General features: G+C 41.9%; 1 protein-coding gene across 3 annotated transcripts in view; it reads left to right on the forward strand.

Moving 5' to 3' along the window:
* The window catches only part of PIK3CG (phosphatidylinositol-4,5-bisphosphate 3-kinase catalytic subunit gamma), a 60,011-nt gene extending 38,994 nt beyond the window's left edge, over window positions 1-21,017 (forward strand). For all 3 annotated transcript variants that reach the window (XM_068276275.1, XM_068276277.1, XM_068276276.1), the window contains exons 5-11: window positions 4,437-4,540; window positions 7,687-7,833; window positions 10,311-10,401; window positions 10,987-11,117; window positions 15,694-15,805; window positions 18,074-18,231; window positions 20,390-21,017. In XM_068276275.1, coding sequence (XP_068132376.1) covers window positions 4,437-4,540; window positions 7,687-7,833; window positions 10,311-10,401; window positions 10,987-11,117; window positions 15,694-15,805; window positions 18,074-18,231; window positions 20,390-20,671 — 1,025 coding nt within the window. In that variant the 3' untranslated portion in view covers window positions 20,672-21,017. The remainder of the gene's footprint in view (window positions 1-4,436; window positions 4,541-7,686; window positions 7,834-10,310; window positions 10,402-10,986; window positions 11,118-15,693; window positions 15,806-18,073; window positions 18,232-20,389) is intronic.
* The last annotated feature ends 3,459 nt before the right edge of the window (window positions 21,018-24,476 follow it).

Here is a 24,476-nt window from a genome sequence, read left to right on the forward strand (position 1 = left end):
AAATTGGAGATTGGCAATTAAGCTATCAGTGTGTAAGTTATGAGATTAGACCCGCATAAATAAAGTATAAACATATAAACCGACAAGACTGATCCCAGTATCCTAGAGCTGCAACGCGAGAGCATATAATGCCTTATTTCCTCTGTCTGCTGTCGGACTGCTTCACAGAGTGAACAGATGTGGACCAGTGGGCTTGCAGTATGGGCCAACACTTTCCTATGGCCTCCTTCACTGTGTGTCGGCTTGTGTGCTGCATTTCCACAAAGCACAAACCCAAGCTGCACAATTTCTTGGGAAAGTTGATGCATTGCAGTTCTTCCCATATAATGGAATGCATCATGCATCAGTGTTGGCCCAGCGATCTCGCCCAAGGGAGCAGGTCCCAATCCCTGAAGGATGACATCAGTCAGCAGTGTGTAGGGGCCTTAAAGAAAACCTGAAGTGAAAATTAAAAATCAAAATAAACATACACAAGTCATACTTACCTCCCATGTAGTCTACTCCTCAATCTCTTTTTCCTCTCCTGCGTCCTGTTTGTCCACTGTGATCAATGAAATTCTCTGTCCTCCATTTTGAAAATGGCTATTACTCCATAACAACTTTCTGGTCAGCACTGTTAAACTGTAACATCGCCCACTTGAGCCATAGGGAAACATGGACATATCAGTTCTCCTCTCAGCTATAACTGACAGCAACTGATATATTTCAGTTCTGACAAAATGTTGTCAGGACTGGAAGGGATCATTGTCAGAAGAAAATGGTGAGTTTCTGAGAGGAACTGATGGCAAGGTAACTATGTTATGTTCATTTGATGTTACCTCGTGTGTTTATTATAAATAACTAGCTGATTGCCCGGCGTTGCTCGGGTATGTATCTGGCTGGTGTCGGCTCCACCCACTTTTTCTAACCCTAACACACAATTACTCAATGACCAAGTTTGTGAGCTTTGCCGTCTTTGGTATCAATCATTTGCATTGAAATGAAAAAATCTGATTGGTTGTTTGTGGCTCCACCCCCTTTTCCGAATTTGAACCCCAGTCACCCAATAACCAACTGTACCAGGTTTGAGGCCTGTGCCATTAACAGTGCAAGAATGGTAGCAATTAAATATTCCCCTGGTAAAGCAATAGGTGAAGTTTGATTCACTTTTGTAGGCTCCACCCACTTTTCTGAATATTAATCCCAGTCACTCAGTGACCAACTGTGCAAAGTTTAAAAACCCTGCCATTAACACTGTAGGAATTGCTGGTGTTGCCTCCGCCCACTTTCTAACCCTAACGCACAAACACTCAATGACCAAGTTTGTGAGCTGTGGGGTCCTTGGCAACAATAATTTGTATATTCCCATAGAAATTAAACAAATCAGATTGGCTGTTTGTGGCTTTACCCCCTCTCCAGCATTTGAACCCCAGTCACCCAATGACCAACTGTAGCAGGTTTGAGGCATCTGCTATTAACAGTGTAAAAAAAGCAGCAATTTAAATATTCCACTTGAAAATCAACAGGTGAATTGTGATTGGCTATTATAGGCTCCACCCACTTCCCTGAATATTAATCTTAGTCACTCAGTGACCATCTCGGCAAAGTTTGGGAACCCTGCCATAAACAGTGTAAGAAGGGCTGCAGTTTACACTTTCCCAGTGAAATTTGTTTTTGGCTCCGCCCACTTTTTGTAACCTGGACACACAGTCACTACTCAATGACCAAGTTTGTGAGCTTTGGGGTCCTTGGCATCAATAATTTGTATTTTCCCATGAAATGAAACAAATCTGATTCACTGTTTGTGGCTCTGTCCCCTTTTCTCTATTTGAACCCCAGTGACCCAATGACCAACTGTACCAGGTTTGAGGCTTGTGCCATTAACAAGGCAAGAATGGCAGCAATTTTAATATTCTCCTTGAAAAGCTACATGTGATTTTTGATTGGCATTTTAGGCTCCACCCACTTTTGTGAATATTAATCCCAGTCACCCAGTAACCAGCTATGCTAAGTTTGAGAACCCTGTCATTAAAAGTGATAAAGGGCTGCAGTTTACAATTTCCCAGAAAAATCTGTTTTTAACTCCACCCAGTTTTTGTAACCTGGACACACAGTCACTACTCAATGACCAAGTTTGTGAGCTTTTGGGTTCCTGGCATCAAAATTGTGCTAATGGCAGCAGTTTATCCAGCAAAGAAATCTGGCTGTTTTTAGCTCAGCCCCTTTACTGAATTTGAACCCCAGACACTTAACGACCGACTGTAGCAGGTTTGAGCCTCTGCCGTTAACAGTGTAAGAATGGCTGCAGTTTCAATATTCCCCTTGAAAATCAATAGGTGAATTTTGATTGGCTCTTGTAGGCTCCACCCACTTTTCTGAATATTAATCCTAGTCACCCAGTGACCAAACCAAGTTTGAGAACCCTGCCATTAACAGTGTAAGAAAAGTTTGAGGTTTGGGGTCCTTGGCATCAATAAGTTGCATTTTACCATTGAAATTAAACAAATCTAATTGGCTGTTTTTGACCCGCTCCCTTCAGAATTTAAACCCCAGTCTCCCAGTGACTGACTGTAGCAGATTTTAGACCTCTGCCATTAAGAGTGTAAGAATGGCAGCAATGTAAATATTCCCCTTGAAAATCAAAAGGTGAATTTTGATTGGCTGCTGTAGGCTCCACCCACTTTCCTGAATATTAGTCCCAGTCACCCAGTGGCCAACTGTGTCATGTTTGAGAACCCTGCCAATAACAGAATGGCTGAAATCAATCTAACAAATCTGATTGGCTGTTTGTGGCTCTACCCCTTTAGTGAATTTGTACCCCAGTCACCCAATGACTGACTGTATCAGGTTTGAGGCCTCTGCCATTAACAGTGTAAGAATGGTAGCAATATGAATATACCCCTTGAAAATCAATAGGTACATTTTGATTGGCTGTTGTAGGCTCCACCCACATTTCTGAATATTCATCCCAGTCACCCAGTGGCCAATTGTATAAAGTTTGGGAACCCTGCCATGTAAAAAATGTAGTTGTTGGCACCGCCCACCTTTGACATGCAGTCACTCAATTATCAAGTTTATCAGCTTTGGGGTCCTTGGTATCAATACTTTGTATATTCCCATTGAAAAATAAACAAATGGCTGTTGTGGCTCCGCCCCCTTCCTGAATTTGGACCCTAGTCACCCAGTGACCAACTGTACCAGGTTTGAGGCATCTGCTTTTAACAGTATAAGAGAATGGTAGCAGTTTAAATATTCCCTTTGAAAATCAAAAGGTGATTTTTTTATTGGCTGTTGTAGGCTCCACCCACCTTCCAAAATCTTAATCTCAGTCACCCAATGACCAACTGTGCAAAGTTTGAGAACTCTGCCATTAACGGTGTAAGAATGGCTGCAGTTTATATTTTCCCAGTAAAAGTGGTTTTTGGCTCCGCCCACTTTTTGTAACCTTGACACACAGTCACTCAATAACCAAGTTTGTGAGCTTTCAGGTTCCTGGCATCAAAAATGTGTGAATGGAAGCAGTTTATCCACCAAGGAAATCTGATTGGCTGTATGTGGCCCCGCCCCTTTAGTGAATTTGGACCCCAGTCACCCAATAACTGACTGTAGCAAGTTTGAAGCCTCTGCCATTAAAAGTGTAAGAATAGCAGTAGTTTCAATATTCCCCCTTGAAAATCAATAGGTGAATTTTGATTGGATGTTGTAGGCTCCACCCATTTTCTTGAATCATAATCACATTCACCCAGTGACCAACTGTGGCAAGTTTGAGACCCCTGCGATTAACAGTCTAAGAATGGCTGCAGTTTACATTTTCCCATTTAAAATGAACGGCTGAAATTTGATTAGCTGTTTTATGCTCCGCCCACTTTTCCTGGATTTGTAACCTCGGTCACCAAGTGACCAACTGTGCCATGTGTGGGGACTCTGGCTTGATTACTGTTAGAATGGCAGCCTTTTACATTTTTCCCATTGACTTGAATGGGTGAAATCTGATTTGCTGTTTGTAGCTCCGCCCAGGTGTGCAGGGGGGCCGCGAGACCCCCAGAACATATCATCCCAGGTAGTAAGGGACCTGCATACCAAGTTTTGTTCAAATCGGTCAAGCCGTTTTCACGTGATCGCGACACGCACGCACGCACGCACGCATGCACGCACACACACACACACACACACACACACACACACACACACACACACACACACACTGTACATCCGATTTTATATATATATATATAGATTTTACTCAGTACAGGTTCCCTTTAAGACTGAGCAGTATATTTCCAAACATTGCAAAAAAAATAACTTTGGCTCCTCTTCATGATTTTCCAGTTTATTGAAATAAAGAGTATATTAGAAAATGCTTTTTTTAAATTGTTTGTATGTTATCCTATAGTTCATTTCACACTTCAATTGTATTGTGTAGACTTAGAACCTTTCTACCTGTTTCTTTTTTTTAGTTATCACACAGCTGCGTCAAAAACTTGAGAAACTACAGGGATCTGCATTGCCAGAGAGCTTTAGAGTACCCTATGACCCAGGGCTTAGAGCTGGCACACTGGTTGTAAGTTAAATAGCTTATTTCCCTTGACCGACAACATGAATATTTAGTTGACTATTTTCAGAAATACACCTATATAATGTTGTACATCTTGCATATGTTGCTTTTAGGACCACTAGCGCAAAAAAAAAAAAACTTTTTTTTTTAAAATGCACATCACAAGAAGTACTTTCACCCAGATTAAAATGCACTATAAATTACTTTACTCCCATGTTCCTGTCACTTACAGTGAGCAGTAAGAATCTGACAAATGTGACAGATTTTGGACTAATCCATCTCCTTATAGGTGATTGTCAGGGTTCTCTTAAGGCTCGGTTCACATTTGTTTAAAAAACGTATCAGTGGCTCCATTTTGTGGCCCGGACCAAAACCGGAGCCACAGATACAAATGTAAAAAATGGGGAAAGTCTTCAGCCACTTCAAAAGCAGATCCGCGGGCGATCCGGGGATCCACTTTTGAAAACTGAACGGAGGGTCCGGATTTGCAGGATTTTCACGGACCTTGGATACACGCAGGGGTAGTGAAACCCAATGCCAAAGTTGATCTCCCTCTGCACAGACAGCTTTGGACACAGAAACATATCTGTTTCCAGTGTCCCAGCCCTGCCTGTGGTTGGAGAGGGAACCGCCATGCTGGAGGGGGTAGCAGGAAGGAAGGGGGGCAGCGGGCACAGTGGCGGGGAGGGGGATCAGACCCCCCCCCCCCACACCCTTACCTGGGCCCCCTTCCCTGTTCCCCCTCCAGCTAGTTTCTTTTAAAATCAATTTGGCAGTGAGCGGGGAACTTATTTACGTCCTTGCCTTCCACCGCTCGCTGCGTCACTTCCTGCAATGCCGCCCTCTGTACTTCATTTCGCGGCATTGCAGGAACTGAAGCGGCGAGTGATGGAACAAGAAAGTGAGTGAGTGAGGAAGTGAGATTTTAAAAGAAACTAGCAAGAGGGGGAGCGGGGAAGGGGGGTCCCAGGTGACCCCCGTTCCCGCTGCCCCCCTTCCTGCCTGTTACCCCCTCCAGCATGGCGGCCCCCTCCCCAAACTGGATCCGGACTGGAAACGTATGCTGCAACTTGGGAGCATTTTGAAAAACGGATCCGTTTGCATTCAGTGTTTTCAAACCTGCAGCCCAGACCGCGGACCTCGTTCTGCAAACGTGCCTAATGTGGACCAAGCCTAATTTTCAAAAACGCGTATTAAAAAGGCAGTTGCTCAGTGCAACTGCCAAAGTAGTGTGCAAATAAGTAGGGATGCTGGCTAACATCTTTGTATGGATCCTTTCCAGGGATTGCTTTTGTATAGATTGTATAGAATAAAGGACATACTGCAAATCCAGGAGATACTCACTAGTCCAAAACCTGTCAGACATTTACTGCCTACTGTAATCAACTGCAGCATAGGAGACAAGTCATTTAAATAGCATTTTAGGAGAAAGGTATTTCTTACAAGTATCTACACACAAGTATGCTTATGTTAACTTTGTCATTTTCATTACATCCTCCTGTGTGGGGAATGACATGTAAACCAATGCAAAAGATATGTTGTAATTTTCTTGTTATATTAATGGCAATATATTATTAACTTAATATATTATTGACTTAATAAACTTGTTGAAGCAAAAAAAAGGTATTTTAAAGGTTACGATTTTTGGCCATAGTTGTCCTTTAATTTGTGTTGTATTTCTATTCAAACTTTAGATAGATAGCTAGATAGATAGATCTGTCTGTCTGCCAACAGACTACACACGCTCTACTGTCCGTAGAACGCCCGCCCAGCGGGAAGGTCTGACGGACCCGTCGTTTATACAGTAGTGTGTGTGTATGCACCTTTAAGTGCCATTGATAATGCAATAATAAGCAATGATTGCCTATGCTGCGAGGTGTAGGCAGACTTTCTAAGGGCTCACACTCCTCACATACAACTGTTGTTTGGGTTCCTTTTCTTGCTCTTGAGAAGCCTGGTGTGCTGACCTTTGGACTTGTATGCTTTACACAGGGTGTTGCTTTGGACCCAAGGTTATGCACCCAACTAGTACGGCAAGGTGTGCCACTCCAAACTTACCCACTTTACTGATTATCAGATAGATCCCTCTCTGATCGAATGTGATCAGAGAGGGATCTATTGGCTGCCCACACACTGTGCACTGATTTTTCAATTGATTTCATGCTGAAATCCCTTGAAAACCCGTGGAGCCTCTGCCCCCTGCTTTGCCACCCTTGTCTACACCCTTCTGGGCACTCCAGCAGCAGAGCTCTCACTTGTCCCGCCGGCGTGCGTACTCTGATGTCCAGTGGCTTTTCTCCATGTCATGGGGCTTCTTCTCTCCCTGTCACATGACACAAGCTGAAGTTCAAATACTGCTGGACCTCTAGCATTTGAACTTTAGCTTGTATCACATGACAGGGAGAGAGGAGTCCTGTGGCATAAAGTAGCAACAACGTACAAGGGAGGACCCCCGCCAGTGGGACAGGTTAGAGTACTGCCAGCACTCTGCGTTAACCATCTCCATATCTAATGCCGCACGCTTTGTGCTCCTGCCCTGCTGCCAGTCAAGCAAAATTTTCCATCCTGCGCAGTTGACTGATTTGGGCAATGTTTGCGTTAGCGAGTTCTAGTAGATTCAATTACAGTGATCAAATCTGCCATATATTGATGGGTAAAATCGTCTAGTGAATGTGCATACTCGTGTCCAATTTTTATTGGCCAATCACAGACCAATTTTACCAACTCCATGTAGTATGAGGGTATGATTTTGAATACTATGAACATATTGTGCAGGTATGGAAGTGGTAAAATTGGCCAATCAAAATTGGATGTGTATACCAGCATTATGTTGTATTTTAGGAACTAAACAAGACTGATGTTAACAAAATGGTCACATCAGCACTTTCATTTGCCAAGAATAACGTTTGTTTAAAGCTAAGCATTGCCCCTTATTTACCATTGTTCATGATGCTGTTTTTACCTTTCACCTTGCAGACAGTTATGCTGTTATTACCTATCTAAACAAAAAAAGAAAATTTTTACCCCTTAATAGAGAACATTCATAAGTCAGGTCTTTATCACTGTGCTACTCTGACGTGAGCAATATTCACTGAATTGTTAACCAAAAGTAAAGACTTCTTTCTCATTTTACTTTATTTTTGTCTTTCCAGGTTGAAAAGTGCAAAGTAATGGCCTCAAAAAAGAAGCCATTGTGGCTGGAGTTTAAGTGTGCTGACCCGACTGCATTGTCAACTGAAACAATCGGAATCATATTTAAACACGGAGATGACCTTCGCCAAGACATGCTTATTTTACAGGTGGAGACTCAGTGAACTTTATCTAGTAGTCTAAAATAAGACGTGGTGCTGGTAGTCATTCAGGTCTCCCTATTGTTTTCCCAGTGCAGTAAGAGATAGCAGACAGTTCCTGTTTGAAATTCTTATATAGTGCTGTGCCAGGTGGTTGGCTCTAAGTACTACAGGTATAAATGTTATGCTGCACTGATAGTTGTGCTTTATTTTTGCCTCAGCATTGCACTTCCTCAAAACCCTGTATGAAAGTGAAGCACTGATCAACTGTAGCTGCTGGCATAGTGTGCTGGCTATATCAATTCCACAATGAAGCATGCAGAGTCATAAACTTGCCACAAGCACTATAAACACACTGAATAACTGAATATGACTGAAAATGAGTATCTGTATAGATTGGGTTTAGCAAAAAGAGTTGGGTACCAAATAGGTGGGTAGGGTAGATAGATGTTAGAAAGTTAGGGTTAGGCAGCAAGAACAAGGAATCAAGAATCAGGGGTAAGATCATTTTAGGGTTTTGAAAGGGGTTGTGGTGGAAGGGGAGCTTGTCGTTGGGCATTGCAAATGATGCACTAAGAGAATCAGCTAGGTTTCCCTAAGGACCCTTTCACACTTGATTAAATTTACTGCACCCCACTGCAGCCTAATACTAATCTATGGGGGAGTTCACACTCCCCACGTTGCTGTACGCTGCGCCGTAAGTGCCCTATTTAATGCGCTTCAATACCATGGTGATCTCCAAAGGCATGTTTTTTTGGGGGGCGGTTTGGTGCACCGCACTGCCAATCTACAGTGTGAAGCCGGCCTCAAAGACTAGGGACTACCACCAAAAATCAGATAAAACAGCACTGCAATCTTAAAGAAAACCTAAACTGAAAATTAAAAGTCATAATAACCATACACAAGTCATACTTAACTTCCATGTAGTCTACTCCTCAGTGTCTTTCTCCTGTCCCACGTCCTGTTTGTTCACTGTGATAAAGGGAATTTTCCGTCCTCCATTTTGAAAATGGCCGTTACCCCATAACAGCTTTCTGGTCAGCACACAGTTAAACTGTAACATCGCCCACTTGAGCCATAGGGAAACATGGACATCACCTGGTACATCAGTTTTCCTCTCAGCTATAACTGACAGCAACTGATATTTTACTGACAGCAACTGATATATTTCAGATCTGACAAAATATTGTCAGAACTGGAAGGGATTATTGTCAGAAGAAAATGGTGAGCTTCTGAGAGGAACTGATGGCAAGGTAACTGTGTAATGTTCATTTGAAGTTACCTCATGTGTTTATTTTAAATATTTTTACTCAGTACAGGTTCTCTTTAAACAGTTAACTATCGGTTTCCCCAAGTACTTCTTTGACTTTTAAAGATTTATTATGTATTTATATAGCACAAACATCTTCTGTAGCACTTTACAGAGTCCATATTCTTGTTGCTAAGTGTCCATCAGAGGAGCCCACAATTTGATCCTTAATATTGTCATAGTCTAATGTCCCTGCTATATGCTAAAGGCCACACATGATACAATAAAATGAGCAGATTTTATGCCATTTCGATAAAAACAATCGGATTTCCAGAAAAATCCAACTTTTTTTTTTCATTCAAACAAGAAATCCGATGACATTTCCCTTTTTTTTATATAGGTCAATTGAGAGTGGTGGATTTTTTTAGATTAATTTTTATAAAAATTGAATGGTGTAAGGTAGATTGTCATTTTCTTAATATATACACCAGGCATTTTTTTCAGAGTTTTCAATCTTTTTTTTTTCATAATTGGGAAAAAATTGAACATTTGTGCGTGGTACATTCGTCAGATTTTTCAAATGTTACAGTAAATCAGAAAAACTGATTGTGATCTTTGAATTGAAAAGAAATGTAAAAAATAGTATGGTGTGTGGCCTCCTTAAGGCCAACTTTAGGATAACCAATTAACTTATTAGTATGGTTTTGGGATAGTTGGAGCAAGACCCATACATATACTTTGTCACTGTGCCGCTCATATGATTGCATCAGTAATGATATACAACCCTGTGATCCATCAGTAATGATATCCAACCAGAGCAGGGACAAGGTCCTCCAGCATCCAAGGCTGACACATCAAAGTCAGTACAGTCACTGCCACATATCCCCTTTTTTTATTTCTCTCTGCTTCAAACACAATAGGGGAATTATAGCTGAGTGAGCTGTGCGCCCCCTCCTACACTGTGCCCTGAGCCTGGAGCCCCTCTTGCCTCTGCCTTGGCCCAGCCCTGTATCCATCCCTGTTATTGCATCAGTAATGATATCCGACCTTGTGACCCATGTAGTCAGCTTTATTGCTGAGTGTTGGCTACAGTGAACAGGCTGCTGCTAGCCCCCTCTCATCCCCCTTCACAGTTATTGCAGATTGCTGTTGCCAGTTCATATCCTACAATATCCATAGTTTATGTCTTTACTGGGGTCAAATTTGAACCTACAAATATATTTTCTCTTCCATTTAGATCCTCCGTATTATGGCATCAATTTGGGAAGCAGAATCTTTAGACCTGTGCTTGCTGCCCTATGGCTGCATTTCTACAGGAAACAAGATTGGTAGGTATTTTTATTGATGGATGGTGTATGAGTTGTTTATTGCATCGTGCATATGGTTATTTGCTGTTCCTTGAACTGCATTTATACCGTGTTTGATTTCCCATACTACATGTGTTCTGCTCTGGGAGATGCATATCCAACATTTGGCTGAAACAATTCTAAATGGAATGATTTCTTGGCCAGCAGCCAGTAAGTCCTGTTGTATACAGAGAGAATTCCTCTCCATTCTCTACAAGGAAGAGACAGTGTTCCTGATTTCCACAACACCCTCAACTGGAAGAAAATCAGGAGCTGTGAAAACTATATGCACTCTTTAGATATTTTTTGACCCCAATGATTTTTTGTGAATGCTTCCGATGAAATGTTAAATTGTAGTAGGATAAGTGCCTATTCTGACATTTTCACATGAATTTTGTAAGGTGTGTTTTTATGTAAGGTTGGAAAAACTGCAATAAGCTTGTTTAAACAGCTTTCAGTGGTGATAGGACATTGCCATAAAACTGACTTTTTCTGTAGCTTTTTTGCCAGGACAGTTTTATATGATAAAAAAATATTCACACAGTCTCTATTGTTATCACTTTTAAGGCATGATTGAAATTGTGAAGGATGCTACCACCATTGCCCAAATACAGCAAAGCACTGTGGGAAACACAGGTGCATTTAAAGATGAAGTTCTTAGTCAGTGGTTGAAAGAGAAATGTCCACTTGAAGAAAAGGTACGTATGTTATAATATCTGTTGTATGAAACTTTGGATTTGGTCACAGATATAGGACAATGGACAGAACACTACAGTAATATTACTGATACTAATACCTGCAGAATGACACATGGTACACGGGTAACACAAGCTTTACTATGGTATTGTACGTTAAAGAAATCCTGAGTCAGCAGGAAAAAAGGTACTTAAAGAGGAACTGTCGCAAAAATCTTAAAATTTAAAACGCAATCAAATAAGAAGTACATTTCTCCCAGAGTAAAATGAGCCATAAATTACTTTTTTCCTATGTTGCTGTCACTTGCAGTGGGTAGTAGAAATCTGACATTCCTAACAGATTTTGAACTAGCACATCTTCTCATATGGGGGTTCTCAGGGCTTTCTTTATTTTTAAAAGCACTTAATGAATGAAAGTTGCTCTGTCCAACTACCAAAATAGCATGCAGCAAGCAGGGAGGCTGGCCAGCATCTTTGTATGAATCATTTTCAGGAAGTGTCTTTCTAAAGAATAAAGGTCCTGTTGAGATTCCCCTATGGAGAGATGGGCTAGTCCAAAACCTGTCAGTAATGTCAGATTTCTACTACCTACTGACAGCAACATAGGAGAGAAGTAATGTATGGCTCATTTTACTCTGGAAGAAACATGCTTCTTATTTGCATATGTTTACATATATTTAACATTTTAAGATTTTCGCGACAGAGGTCCTTTAAGAAGAGTGAAGCCTCTGGATCATCCAGAGGCTTTCTGTGTGCTCCTCAACCCCACTGCCATTGGCTGGAACTCACCTTTTGATTCGGCCACACTCTCCTTTGTGCATGAGCACGGCCAAGCTTGGGCTTACTGCGCAGGCACAGCCAAACTCAAGCAGGCGCACTACAACATTCACATTCATACACGGGGAGGAGTACAGCCATGAGAACATATCCGAATATGTTCAGAGGGACTGTGTGTGGTAATGGTAGAGGAGGAGGACACAGGAAGCCTCTGGACTACCCAGAGGCTTCCCTCTACTTAGATAAGTATCAGTTTTCTTCTGCTTTCTTGTGTTTACTTTAAGCAAGTAACGTAACAAACATTACCACAGCAATGCTTACGTTACCCATATTCCGTGGTCATGCTAATTGCGCAACGTGAGGTACTCTGCTGGTGTTAGTACTGGTAATCTTGTCTTCTTGCACTTATGTTTTCTAAAACAGAACTTCTGCTCTGAAGGCAGAAGTGTAAGAAGATTGTAATGATCCGCTCAGCTGTCTGCACAGGCAGGCAGCTGTTTGACCATTCCTTAAGTCTGAGGGCTGCAGGTCTCTGGAAAAGAGACCTATCTTCACTTTGCAAGTTTCAGACTTGCTCTGCTACTGAGGAATTTGCATACACTTGTCATGCAAATTGCCTAGCTGCCTCCTTTGATGGCTTGCAGTATAAATACCTTGTGCTCCCAGAATTCCTTGCTGGTCATGATGGTTTGTTCCTGCCAACACCTACAGTGTCAGCCTTTGCTATTGTTTGCTGGGAGTATCTTAGAGTAATTCCTTGGGACTACACTAGGCATCCCTTCTAGTGCCGTCAGGTTGTATTATCTGTTTTGTCTGTGCGATTGCACGGTCGCCAGCGGTTGGCGATAGTGAATCGTTCTGTCTTGCGATTGTCTTGTCCCCAGCGGCGGTCAACAGGAAATCGTTCTGTCTGTTTGGATCGCACTCGCCCTAACGGTAGTGGCGGTGGTTCCTTCTGTATTCTGCCTTAGGGGTGCTAACCAGAGCAGCGGTTGCTACTGGTAGCCCCATCTATTTGTCTGTCTGGATGGCATCCGCTCTAGCGGTAGTAGCGGTGGTTCCTTCTGTACTCTGTCTGAGAGTGTAGGCCAGAGCTGCGGTTGCTACTGGCTACTCCTTCTGTCTGTCTTGTCTGATATGAACGCTTGCTGTAGGCTCGGTGAGGTAACCGTTTAGCAAGCGTTCGCCTTCTCTATTTCGTATTTGTGTTACATTGGTTAGTTAGGGTGGCATGCTTATCACTGGGCGCCTAACGCGCGGTGATCGTGTCTTAAACGCGTTCGCTGTTGCGAATGAGTGCGGTGTTCGCGTTTAGCTAGCGTTTGTTATTTTCCTTGGTGTTCTGATCATTGTTTATTGCTGTGTCTTTCTTGCTACACTTCTACTCTGTCTTATTCGGTCTTGTGTCACTATTGGCAATCGCCACTCTTGCGATTGCGCTCCCACTTCGTTTCCGTGATAGTGTGTTCATCTTCGCTGGGTGGCGACTAGATTGGTGGACACACATACATTCTATCTCTGTGCTTATTCAGTCTTGTGTCACTGTTAGCAATCGTCATCTCTTGCAATTGCGTTCTCACTTGGTTTCCGCTGTTGTGTGTTCACCGTCGCTGGGTGGCGACCAGATTGGTGGACATACATACATTCCATCTCTGTGCTTATTCTGTCTTGTGTCGCTGTTAGCAATCGCCATTTCTTGCGATTGCTTTCTCACTTGGTTTCCGCTGTTGTGTGTTCACCGTTGCTGGGTGGCGACCAGATTGGTGGACATACATACATTTCATCTCTGTGCTTATTCTGTCTTGTGTCGCTGTTAGCAATCGCCATCTCTTGTGATTGCTTTCTCACTTGGTCTTCACTGTTGTGTATTCACTGTCACTGGGTGGCGACTAGATTGGTGGACACACATACATTCTGTCTCTGTGCTCTCTCTCTTTAAGGGCTATCTTGTTCTGCATTGCTTTCCCTCGTACAATTCCTATATGGCATCTGTGGCAGTACAGAGGGGCTGTTCCTCTGTTCTCCACAGCTCCATCTGCCGGCAGGAATTCCCCTCTACAGGTGCATTGCATCGCAGCTGGGTTCTCTCTAATTATACGCTTGTGGAGGATTTCCGTAGTGTCAGCGCGCATCCTGTACGCTGACCACGGAAATAATTCCACAATCGTTACAAAAATGAAATGCTGTATTGAGCACATCAGATGGGAAGGGGTAGCTTAGGTGAGTTATATTACTTTCTCAGCCAATCTTGGCACCTAAATTAGTTCCTGGCTGAGAACAAAAGCTGACAGCGGAGTGAAGTGGTAACTGATCAGATGTGAAGGAGGCATTCCAAAGGCGTCAATAGACTTGCGTTTATTTTTCAGATTGCAAAACACAACGTGATTCAGGGTTTCCCCATTCTTCGGGTGTAAATGCAAAGTTTATTGACGCCTTTGGAGCTACTTCTTCTCATTTGTATTGTATACCTTTATGTGGATTGGAGACGCACAGAGGGATTGTACACCAGCGGGCCGGGTGTGTGAAGTTTGGTAGCAGCTACTGCAGCACACTAAAGAGAAACTCCAACCAAGAATTGAACTTTATCCCAATCAGTAGCTGATACCCCCTTTTACATGAGAAACTTTTCCTTTTCACAAACAGACCATCAGGGGGCGCTGTATGACTGATATTGTGGTGAAACCCCTCCCACAAGAAACTCTTGAGTACGTACTCCTGGCAGTTTCCTGTCTGGGAACCTTGCTGCATTGTGGGAAATAGCTCTTTACAGCTGTTTGCAACTGCCAAAAAAACATGCAGCAGCTACATCACCTGCCAACAGTAAAAATGTCACCATGTAATAAATATGACAATGTAAATCAGGGATTTAAAATATTTTACAATGGGTAAACTCTGACTAAATCATTTATACATAGTTATTGTAAAAATGAAGCACTTTTTTATTACATTATTTTCACTGGAGTTCCACTTTAGCAACTGCTAACTGATCCCCAGACATTGCTACAGCCTTTTATACCCTAATATGGTTGCAGTGATCATGAGCAGACCACTAGTGATGATTTTAAACATAAATATTTTCAAGGAAAAAAAATGTTAATCACTGCATCCCCATTCACCTGGCACTCACGCGTCATAATAGCCATTAGTCTCAATGAGATTATGCACGCTAACCGCGGTGTGGCGTGGTGCGGTGGAAGTAGCGAAATCATTGCTAGGCCACAATGCCTACCGCGATTCTGTTCTGATGTTCAGATTTGAGTGATGTAAATAAGTGTACATCAATACAAGGACCCGTATGCAATTAACTTTTTCTCCTTAGTTTTCTCCTAGGTGATATTTTCAAAATTGTCAATAAGATGCCTTTTAAACAACTAGCAAGCAAGAAAATACTCAAAATAATTTTGACAGTACTTTCTCACCTACTTTTGGTAGTTTTTCAGTTGCAAAGTGTTAAAAACATTCTTTTAGAAAGAAGATGAAAAATTATCTCCTAGGAGAAAACTCAGGAGAAAAAGTGAATTGCATATGGACCAAGGACTCTGAATGTTTTATTGTTGCAGATGACTTGCTAGGAGACATGCAGTGAAGTGGGGCTGTGCTCATGTCACACATCCAGGCATGTATCTGTGTGTGTGTGTGTGGGGGGGGGGGGGAAGAAGAGGGATTTCTCTGCACATAATGTGTTTGAACTCAGGCTCACATCACTGCACATATCCTTAAATAAGTAATGAAATAAATCACCCACTTACACTGGGACAGTACAGCCAGCCTCACACTGTTCTCTATCTTCTCTATCCCGCAGCTGAATGCAGCAGTGGAGAGGTTTGTTTATTCCTGTGCCGGTTATTGCGTAGCAACATATGTACTTGGAATTGGGGACAGACATAATGACAATATAATGGTAACTGAAACAGGTATGATGCTAGCTTTTTACCCTCGTTATTGCAGCATTTTTCCATTGACGTGTTTTACTGTGTACTGTACAGTAGTTTCTGATTTAGCCCAGCCTGTCGTCAGATTAGTATTAGAAATGAAACAACAAATATGGATTGTATTTAAATGAGAATGTTTAGTGAACGTGTCTTATTTTTTTTCCTTTCTGATGCAGAATGCTTTAAATATTTAAACTCTGCTAAAATATTTAACAACTCAATAATGGCACAGTGACAGGGGAAATGAAAACAGTTTAAGGCTAAAATGTTGTCTTACTTACAAATATCAGTGTGCAATGTATATACAAGGCCACACGTAAAGCAAACCTCAAATGTTGTTCTGCTTCGGCCCAACATAGCTTTATTATTACACAGTGACACATTGGGCTTGATTTACTAAAGGGTGGTAAGTGTTAGCACGCCAGTGAAAAGCCCCTTATCACGTGTAAAGGCACTTTGCACGCGCTAATGCGCATACAAAAGTTTGCACGCGCAAAGCTTAGGGCTGCGTGAAACATAGCACCAGTGCGCAGGAAACGTTGCACCATCCAAGCAAATGGTGCAACGTTTCGCGCGCATCGGTGTGACGTTGCGCGCGCGCCGCTCAGCCCTTAACTTTGTGCGCAATCAGTAACAGCTTTAGACGTGCAAACTAATTAGCACCCTAGTTTGCACATCCAAAGCTTTTAGGCGTGCTAACTAGGTTAGCACCCTTTTGTGAATCGCGGCCCTTACCTTGCTGGCTCATTAGCAGGGAAAGCTGCTGCACTCACACTATCACAGTGTGCGGGAGAGACAGCTTTGGTTTTCAGTTATTCATTTTTATAGTTTTAGAAATAAAATCTATTTATATCATTTTTTTTTCATTAAAAAACAAACAAACAACTACCCGTATATTCCGGCGTATAAGATGACTGGGCGTATAAGACGACCCCCCAACTTTTCCAGTTAAAATATAGAGTTTGGGATATACTCTTCGTATAAAACTACCCCTCTTCCAATGCACACCAAATAAAAATAGAAAAAAAACATCATATACTGGTGCTATGTATGAACAGATACTGGTGTTGTACTGTATGTGGTACCCAGTATATAACAGTATATAGGAAATTGACTTGTTTGATTGGTCAGCTCTTCTTCTCCCTAAGTGGACTGGTCAGCTCTTGTCTCCCTGTTTATCAGAGCGGTATGGAAGAATAGATTGCGCTGTGCCCATAAAACACACCTCTTTTGCCCCTCTGGCCCTCCCTTGTATCCTATTTACTTCCTTCTCTGCCTCTCAGATCTCGCACATGTGTGCATGCGCCACTTCACTACAGTCCTCAGCAGCGAGATCTGAGAGGTGGTAACAGGATAGGGCGTATCGCCCGGCATCAATGACACCCGGCGTATAAGACGACCCCTGACTCTTCAGAAAATTTTCAAGGGTTAAAAAGTAGTCTTATACGCCAAAATATACAGTATCTGGCTCTACACTGCAGCTCCCGTAGCGTTTAGGTGATCTTAGCAGCGCAAGATATTGCTGTGTGAAATGTTTCTCCTTAGTAAATCACCCTTATCCCTGTTTTCTCCCTGCACGTGATCATTCTGATTGACTGCTGTTCTCACAGCGATATACAGTACAATTCATTTTGGTAAAGATGGATTTACCCCTTGTGTCCTATACACTGAGTAACAGCAAGCTGATTGCTGTTATTCATGTTTGTCTAAGGGTTCTTTCACACTGAATACATTGCGACAGAATAACTTCGCATCCCAATTTAATCCAAGGATATTTCTATGGTATGTTCACATAAAGTGCTTGATTCACTAAACCGTGATAACTCATATCACGGCCGTTTGCGAATTTTGCACATGAAATTGCACATGAAAATTCGTGATTTCGCGTGCAGATTCACGATCATACGCAACCGCGAAAACTCGTGCGAAAACAGCCGTGATATGAGTTATCACAGTTTAGTAAATCAAGCCCAAAGTGCGGTGTGACGAGTCCCATCGGAATAACACACAGCATGCGGTGCACTTGCTGGACAACATGCATGCTTATGGTGGCAGAGAAGCATCCTTCATTGTACTTTATGGTCAAACTGCATGTCTACTGCAACAGCTGAGCGGTTGGTTCATCTCATTACCCTTCCCACTAGAAACCACTTCATGCACTATACGGTCGTCCCTCCCTATTGCAGCAGTACATGTCGCTCAGTTAAAATGCTGCTTATATTAGTAAAGTATTTCATTTGTGTCTCCTAGGCAACCTTTTTCACATTGACTTTGGGCATATTCTTGGCAACTACAAAAGCTTCTTAGGAATCAACAAGGAACGAGTGCCATTTGTGTTGACTCCAGATTTTCTCCATGTGATGGGAACCTCTGGGAAAAAGACAAGTCGGTACTTTCATAAATTTCAGGTAAAGAACAATACACAATATGAATAGTACATCACACTGCCATGATAACAAAGACAAAAAAAAACCCTATTCTCTGGAATACTAGTACTGTATATACTCGAGTATAAGTCTAGATATTTAGGTCTGATTCACTTCATAAAAGTAAAGGGGTCGACTTATACACGAGCCACAGGCAACACTGAGCGCACCGAGGTATGTGTGTACTAATAGTGACATTCCCATTTGCAGAAATTTACCCTGTGGTAAGCAACATTTTCTTGATAAAAGAAATGCCAAGAAAACACAGGTCTGAAAGGCCTGGCCACAACAATTAACAAGGAAAGTGGCAGGGAGCTGCATAAAATTGAGTGAATAATTGCAGCACTTGGGGGCCTGGAGGAGTTATTGGCTGCACTTTAAGGGACAGGAGGGGTTAATGGCTGCAATACTGTATGCAGTGCAGTCCCCAGGTGCAGCCATTAACTTTGCTGGGTAGACTTAAACTTGAGTCAATAAAAAATTCCAGCTTAAGAGGGTTGAATATTGGAGTCGACTTATACACGAGGTCAACTTGTAATTGAGTATATACGGTATTAGTAAATTACATTTTGTAAAGATCTCTTCTCTGTCAATCTTTGTTCTTAAAGAAAAAAAATCTGCATTTAAGTTTGGTAGAAGTTCTTCCTTTGTATTGTATTGTATTTGTATCTTAGGGATGCTGGAATGGTTGTCGCTTTTGGTTTAGCACCTCTGTATTTGGTGACATTCTGCATGTGTATGTTGTCTTTATTGGATCGCCAGTCCATACAACTATGTAATTTGTTGGAGCCAGAGATGGATAGCCTAGATCTGTAGGAGCTATGTGAGTGTATTATAGCAAAATACTAGAACAAATTTCCTTCACTACAGTTGAGCAAGTGTGGAGTTGTAGCGTGCTAAGGGTTGCCAAGACAACTGCTCAGGCTGTAGCACTTCTGCATTGGTTGTGTGACCAGAGTAAACAAAACCCCTGGGAAAGTATGTGACTAAAATGGCACATATGCCAAAATCTAATCCTACTGTACAATAAAGTATTTACAACTCAGACAACATAAATATAAGGAAGCAAATTCAGTGTGCCATTCAAGGTGCAAAGAAGTTGCAAGTGGACTCAATAATAAATACATAAGTAACTGGAAGAAAAATCAATAAAATCCCTCCTTCTGAAAGACACAAGATTAGAGAGAAAATGGGAAAAAAGGAAAATGCATCCCAGATGTTTTGGATGTGCTGCCTGCCGGGGCGTAACTAGAAATCACTGGGCCCCCCTGCAAAACTTTGGATGGGGCGCCCTCCCTTTCCCCCATACTGGAACTCCCTCCCCCATGTGAGTTTCATTCGGATTTCATATGGTTTTCATCCATTGCTCATCACTGATAGGGATGGTCTACAAACCTTTTTCTACAAAACTCTGTATGATTTGTTATCAGTGGCTGAGCAGATGCAGTCATTAGAAAAATTGAGCAGAGAGTAGAATTTTTTTTTTCTCTTCCTGCCCTTAGTTGTCAGTCTCTCAGGACAGGGAAAAGAAACTTCTTCCCCCTAGGGGCTCCCTGCAGCTGATTCCATCTCCTCAGAGAAGCAAGCAAATGAGTTATTTTGATTTAGACCTTTTTGTTGTAATGTTTCCAATCTGAAGATGTTTGGAGTAGCAGTTTACCTCTGCCCTCACCTCAGTGAGGTTTTTCATTTGGTCTGGTTTCCTATACAAAAGTGAGTGGCTACTGGTTTACTTGTGTCAGTTCACCATTTATTTCTGCTGCAAGTGCCAGGTACATCTGACATTTGTACCTTTTGGTAGTCGATCATGCAGACATTTTGGGGGAATCGATTTCCTGCAGATCAATGCAGTGCAGTGGCTTTAGGTTTTGGGACAGATGGCTGGCCAAGTATAATGATATCTGCTGATGAGGTTCAGAATTGAACCATATGTATGGTAACTTTTAGTTCAGAGTGGATGGCTTTAATATTACTTGCTGGCAATTAACCCTGTACATTTAGCCATTAAAGGTATTGCCCAAATCAACGTTTATTGGTTTGATGTCTGCATTTCCACATAAACTATTTGATAATACGGTAACATTTACATCTTCCATGCTCAGCTGATGAGATCTTATAAACGTGTCATCATTCTTTCCAGGAAGTATGTGTGAAAGCATACTTGGCACTGCGACATCACTCCAATCTCATGATCATCCTGTTCTCTATGATGCTGATGACAGGCATGCCTCAACTAACCAGTAAAGAGGACATTGAGTACATCCGGGACTCATTGACGGTTGGCAAGAGTGAAGACAACGCTAAAAAGCATTTTCTGGACCAAATTGAGGTCTGCAGGGATAAAGGCTGGACTGTGCAGTTCAACTGGTTCCTGCACCTTGTACTAGGCATTAAACAAGGTGTAGAGAAGCATTCTGCCTAAATCTACTTAGACATTGTTTGTCTGATCCAAATATAAAAGCACTGGAAGAGCCACCCTGGATGGAGTGTTATGGAGCACTGAGCTATGTACATGAATTCCAGGAACAGCATTGCATAATCTTGACTTTAATGGATGTGGCATTAACCTGCTAATGTTTCAAGTGAGAGTGTGATGAATTTAGAAACGCATGACTTACTAAACTTGCACTTTCAGGTATCCCCTTTTATTGTGCAATGTGGATATAGAGGGGATGGGAAGGGGGGGGAAATCAGACATAATCGAACTCTTTATTCCTAATTTGCACTACAAAAGCATATCATTAAACCAAGCTTTCTAATTTTTCAAAGCCTGGCTCGTCTCCTTAGAATATGCTTTTAATTTGTGTTCTTAAATATTACATAATCAATCTACTTTGGTAGGAAAGAGCATGCTAAATATATAATGTGCATTGTAAACCTTTAAGCACAAACTGTCATTACTTAGATTCTTGTTTACATAGAAACACATAGAGGAGAACATGTGTGTCACTGGATTAAAAAAAAAAAATCCAAAATGTCTATTGCTGGGTCAAAAGTTTGCAATTCCCACCAGGATCATTTTGAATCTTGTGTATTACACATTTTATTGATTTCCTGTGTGTTTTATTTAAAAAAATCCCCTATGATTATATCCTCACCGACTGTGTGACATCACACCCCGCATAGCAACAGAATGTGTTGTCAGCTGTACAACTGGCTTCCAGCCTGTACAGTCCAGCAATGTCTCCCAAGGGGACAAGGATCTGATCCCCAAGAGGCAACATTAGCCATAGGTGTGTACACACCTTTAGCCCTGTGGTGTCTTGTATATTTGGTATATACAGTAGATATAGATTTTCCATTGACAACACTGTCGTTACACATTGGATTTGGTTGATGCTCTTTTATTTCACTGTTTAAACATTTGTATTAAAGTGTACCTGAAGCGAAAAAAATACAATAAAAAAAGATAGATACCCTCTGTACAGGGAAGCTGCTTGATATAATCCAGAGGCTTCCCCTGTCCTCATCAAGCTGGCTGTTCCCTGAATGTAATAGTGAGAGTAAAGAAAAAGAACAGGGTTTCTGCAAGCTGCGGTGGGCTTCACAAGGATGGGAGAAGCCTGTAGATCAGGGGTCTCAAACTCGCGGGCCATTTGCGGCCCTCGATACAATATTTTGTGGCCCTCGCCGGCAAAAGCTTCCTTATAGTTCGCTTCAGTACTCCCAAGTAATCCGCCGCATCCCCGCCGCTAAACGAGGGCTGCAGAGCCCCCAAATCGCCCGGGGGACAATCCGCCGGCATTTCCTGGAAGGGGCAGAGCTTTCAGCTTCAGCTCTGCCCCTCCTGACCTCAATCGCCGCACGGATCGCCGCCTCTCCCCGCCCCTCTCTGTGAAGGAAGAGTGAGAGGGGCGGGCAGAGGCGGCGATGCGCCGTGATTGGGAAATTCCTTATGCGGCTCAGCCTCATCCTGACTTTGCCTCCTGCGGCCCCCAGGTAAATTGTGTTTGAGACCCCTGCTGTAGATTGTCTGAGGCTTCCCTTTACAGAGTTAAGGTTCTAACTTTTGTGGGTCAGGGGATTCCCACGTTTGCTATTAGAAAGCTTCTGACATTCTGTATATATTGGAGTAGTTATTTACATGCAAACATTTCTACAATTTTTGACTTATAGTCTCCGTAAGACCATATTTCCCCTTTTTGCTTGCTTTAAGTCTGGAATCCCCTAAAATGAATTATAAGAAGTGTTCCCCGGTAGGTACATGCATGTGACTGCTACCACATGTTGGTTAATTTTCCTACCTGCCCTGTGTTTTGCTGTGATGCAGATGAGTATTGCAAACTTCTGTCACAGAATATCACTGTTCTCCCCTGTCCTGTAGCATAGCACATCAGCCCACCTATCATGGTTATTGATTGTAATAGTTTTATAATTTTATTAACCTTGTTATTCACCGTAAGTGAAACAATGACTAAATTGCTAAAATAATGTTCTACAAGATAGCTACCACTAAGCTGCAGTAATTTTGAGTCACCAATATGATGTGGAGAAAATAAATAAGACGTGGGATATTTAATGTATGTGTGTGTGTGTATATGATGTGTATAATATATATATATATATATATATATATATATATATATATATATATATATATATATATATATATATATATATATATATATATATATATATATATATATATATACACACATATACACACACATATACACACACACACACACACACACACACACATATACAGGATCTTCTCAAAAAATTAGCATATTGTGATAAAGTTCATTATTTTCTGTAATGTACTGATAAACATTACACTTTCATATAGTTTAGATTCAAATACACACAACTGAAGTAGTTCAAGCCTTTTATTGTTTTAATATTGATGATTTTGGCATACAGCTCATGAAAACCCAAATTTCCTATCTAAAAAAATTAGCATATTTCATCGGACCAATAAAAGAAAAGTGTTTTTAAAACAAAAAAAGTCAACCTTCAAATAATTATGTTCAGTTATGCACTCAATACTTGGTCGGGAATCCTTTTGCAGAAATGACTGCTTCAATGCGGCGTGGCATGGAGGCAATCAGCCTGTGGCACTGCTCAGGTGTTATGGAGGCCCAGGATGCTTCGATAGCGGCCTTAAGCTCATCCAGAGTGTTGGGTCTTGCGTCTCTCAACTTTCTCTTCACAATATCTCACAGATTCTCTATGGGTTCAGGTCAGGAGAGTTGGCAGGCCAATTGAGCACAGTAATACCATGGTCAGTAAACCATTTACCAGTGGTTTTGGCACTGTGAGCAGGTGCCGGGTCGTGCTGAAAAATGAAATCTTCATCTCCACAAAGCTTTTCAGCAGATGGAAGCATGAAGTGCTCCAAAATCTCCTGATATCTAGCTGCATTGACCCTGCCCTTGATAAAATACAGTGGACTCACACCAGCAGCTGACATGGCACCCCAGACCATCACTGACTGAGGGTACTTGACACTGGACTTCAGGCATTTTGGCATTTCCCTCTCCCCAGTCTTCCTCCAGACTCTGGCACCTTGATTTCAGAATGACATGTAAAAGTTGCTTTCATCCGAAAAAAGTACTTTGGACCACTGAGCAACACTCCAGTGCTGCTTCTCTGTAGCCCAGGTCAGGCGCTTCTGCCGCTGTTTCTGGTTCAAAAGTGGGTTCATGCTTCCATCTGCTGAAAAGCTTTATGGAGATGAAGATTTCATTTTTCAGCACAACCTGGCACCTGCTCACAGTGCCAAAACCACTGGTAAATGGTTTACTGACCATGGTATTACTGTGCTCAGTTGGCCTGCCAACTCTCCTGACCTGAACCCCATAGAGAATCTGTGGGATATTGTGAAGAGAAAGTTGAGAGACGCAAGACCCAACACTCTGGATGAGCTTAAGGCCGCTATCGAAGCATCCTGGGCCTCCATAACACCTGAGCAGTGCCACAGGCTGATTGCCTCCATGCCGCGCCACATTGAAGCAGTCATTTCTGCAAAAGGATTCCCGACCAAGTATTGAGTGCATAACTGAACATAATTATTTGAAGGTTGACTTTTTTTGTTTTAAAAACACTTTTCTTTTATTGGTCGGATGAAATATGCTAATTTTTTGAGATAGGAAATTTAGGTTTTCATGAGCTGTATGCCAAAATCATCAATATTAAAACAATAAAAGGCTTGAACTACTTCAGTTGTGTGTATTTGAATCTAAAATATATGAAAGTCTAATGTTTATCAGTATATTACAGAAAAT

The sequence above is a fragment of the Hyperolius riggenbachi genome, chromosome 3 (assembly GCF_040937935.1).
Source record: "Hyperolius riggenbachi isolate aHypRig1 chromosome 3, aHypRig1.pri, whole genome shotgun sequence".
Taxonomy (NCBI): Eukaryota; Metazoa; Chordata; class Amphibia; order Anura; family Hyperoliidae; genus Hyperolius; species Hyperolius riggenbachi.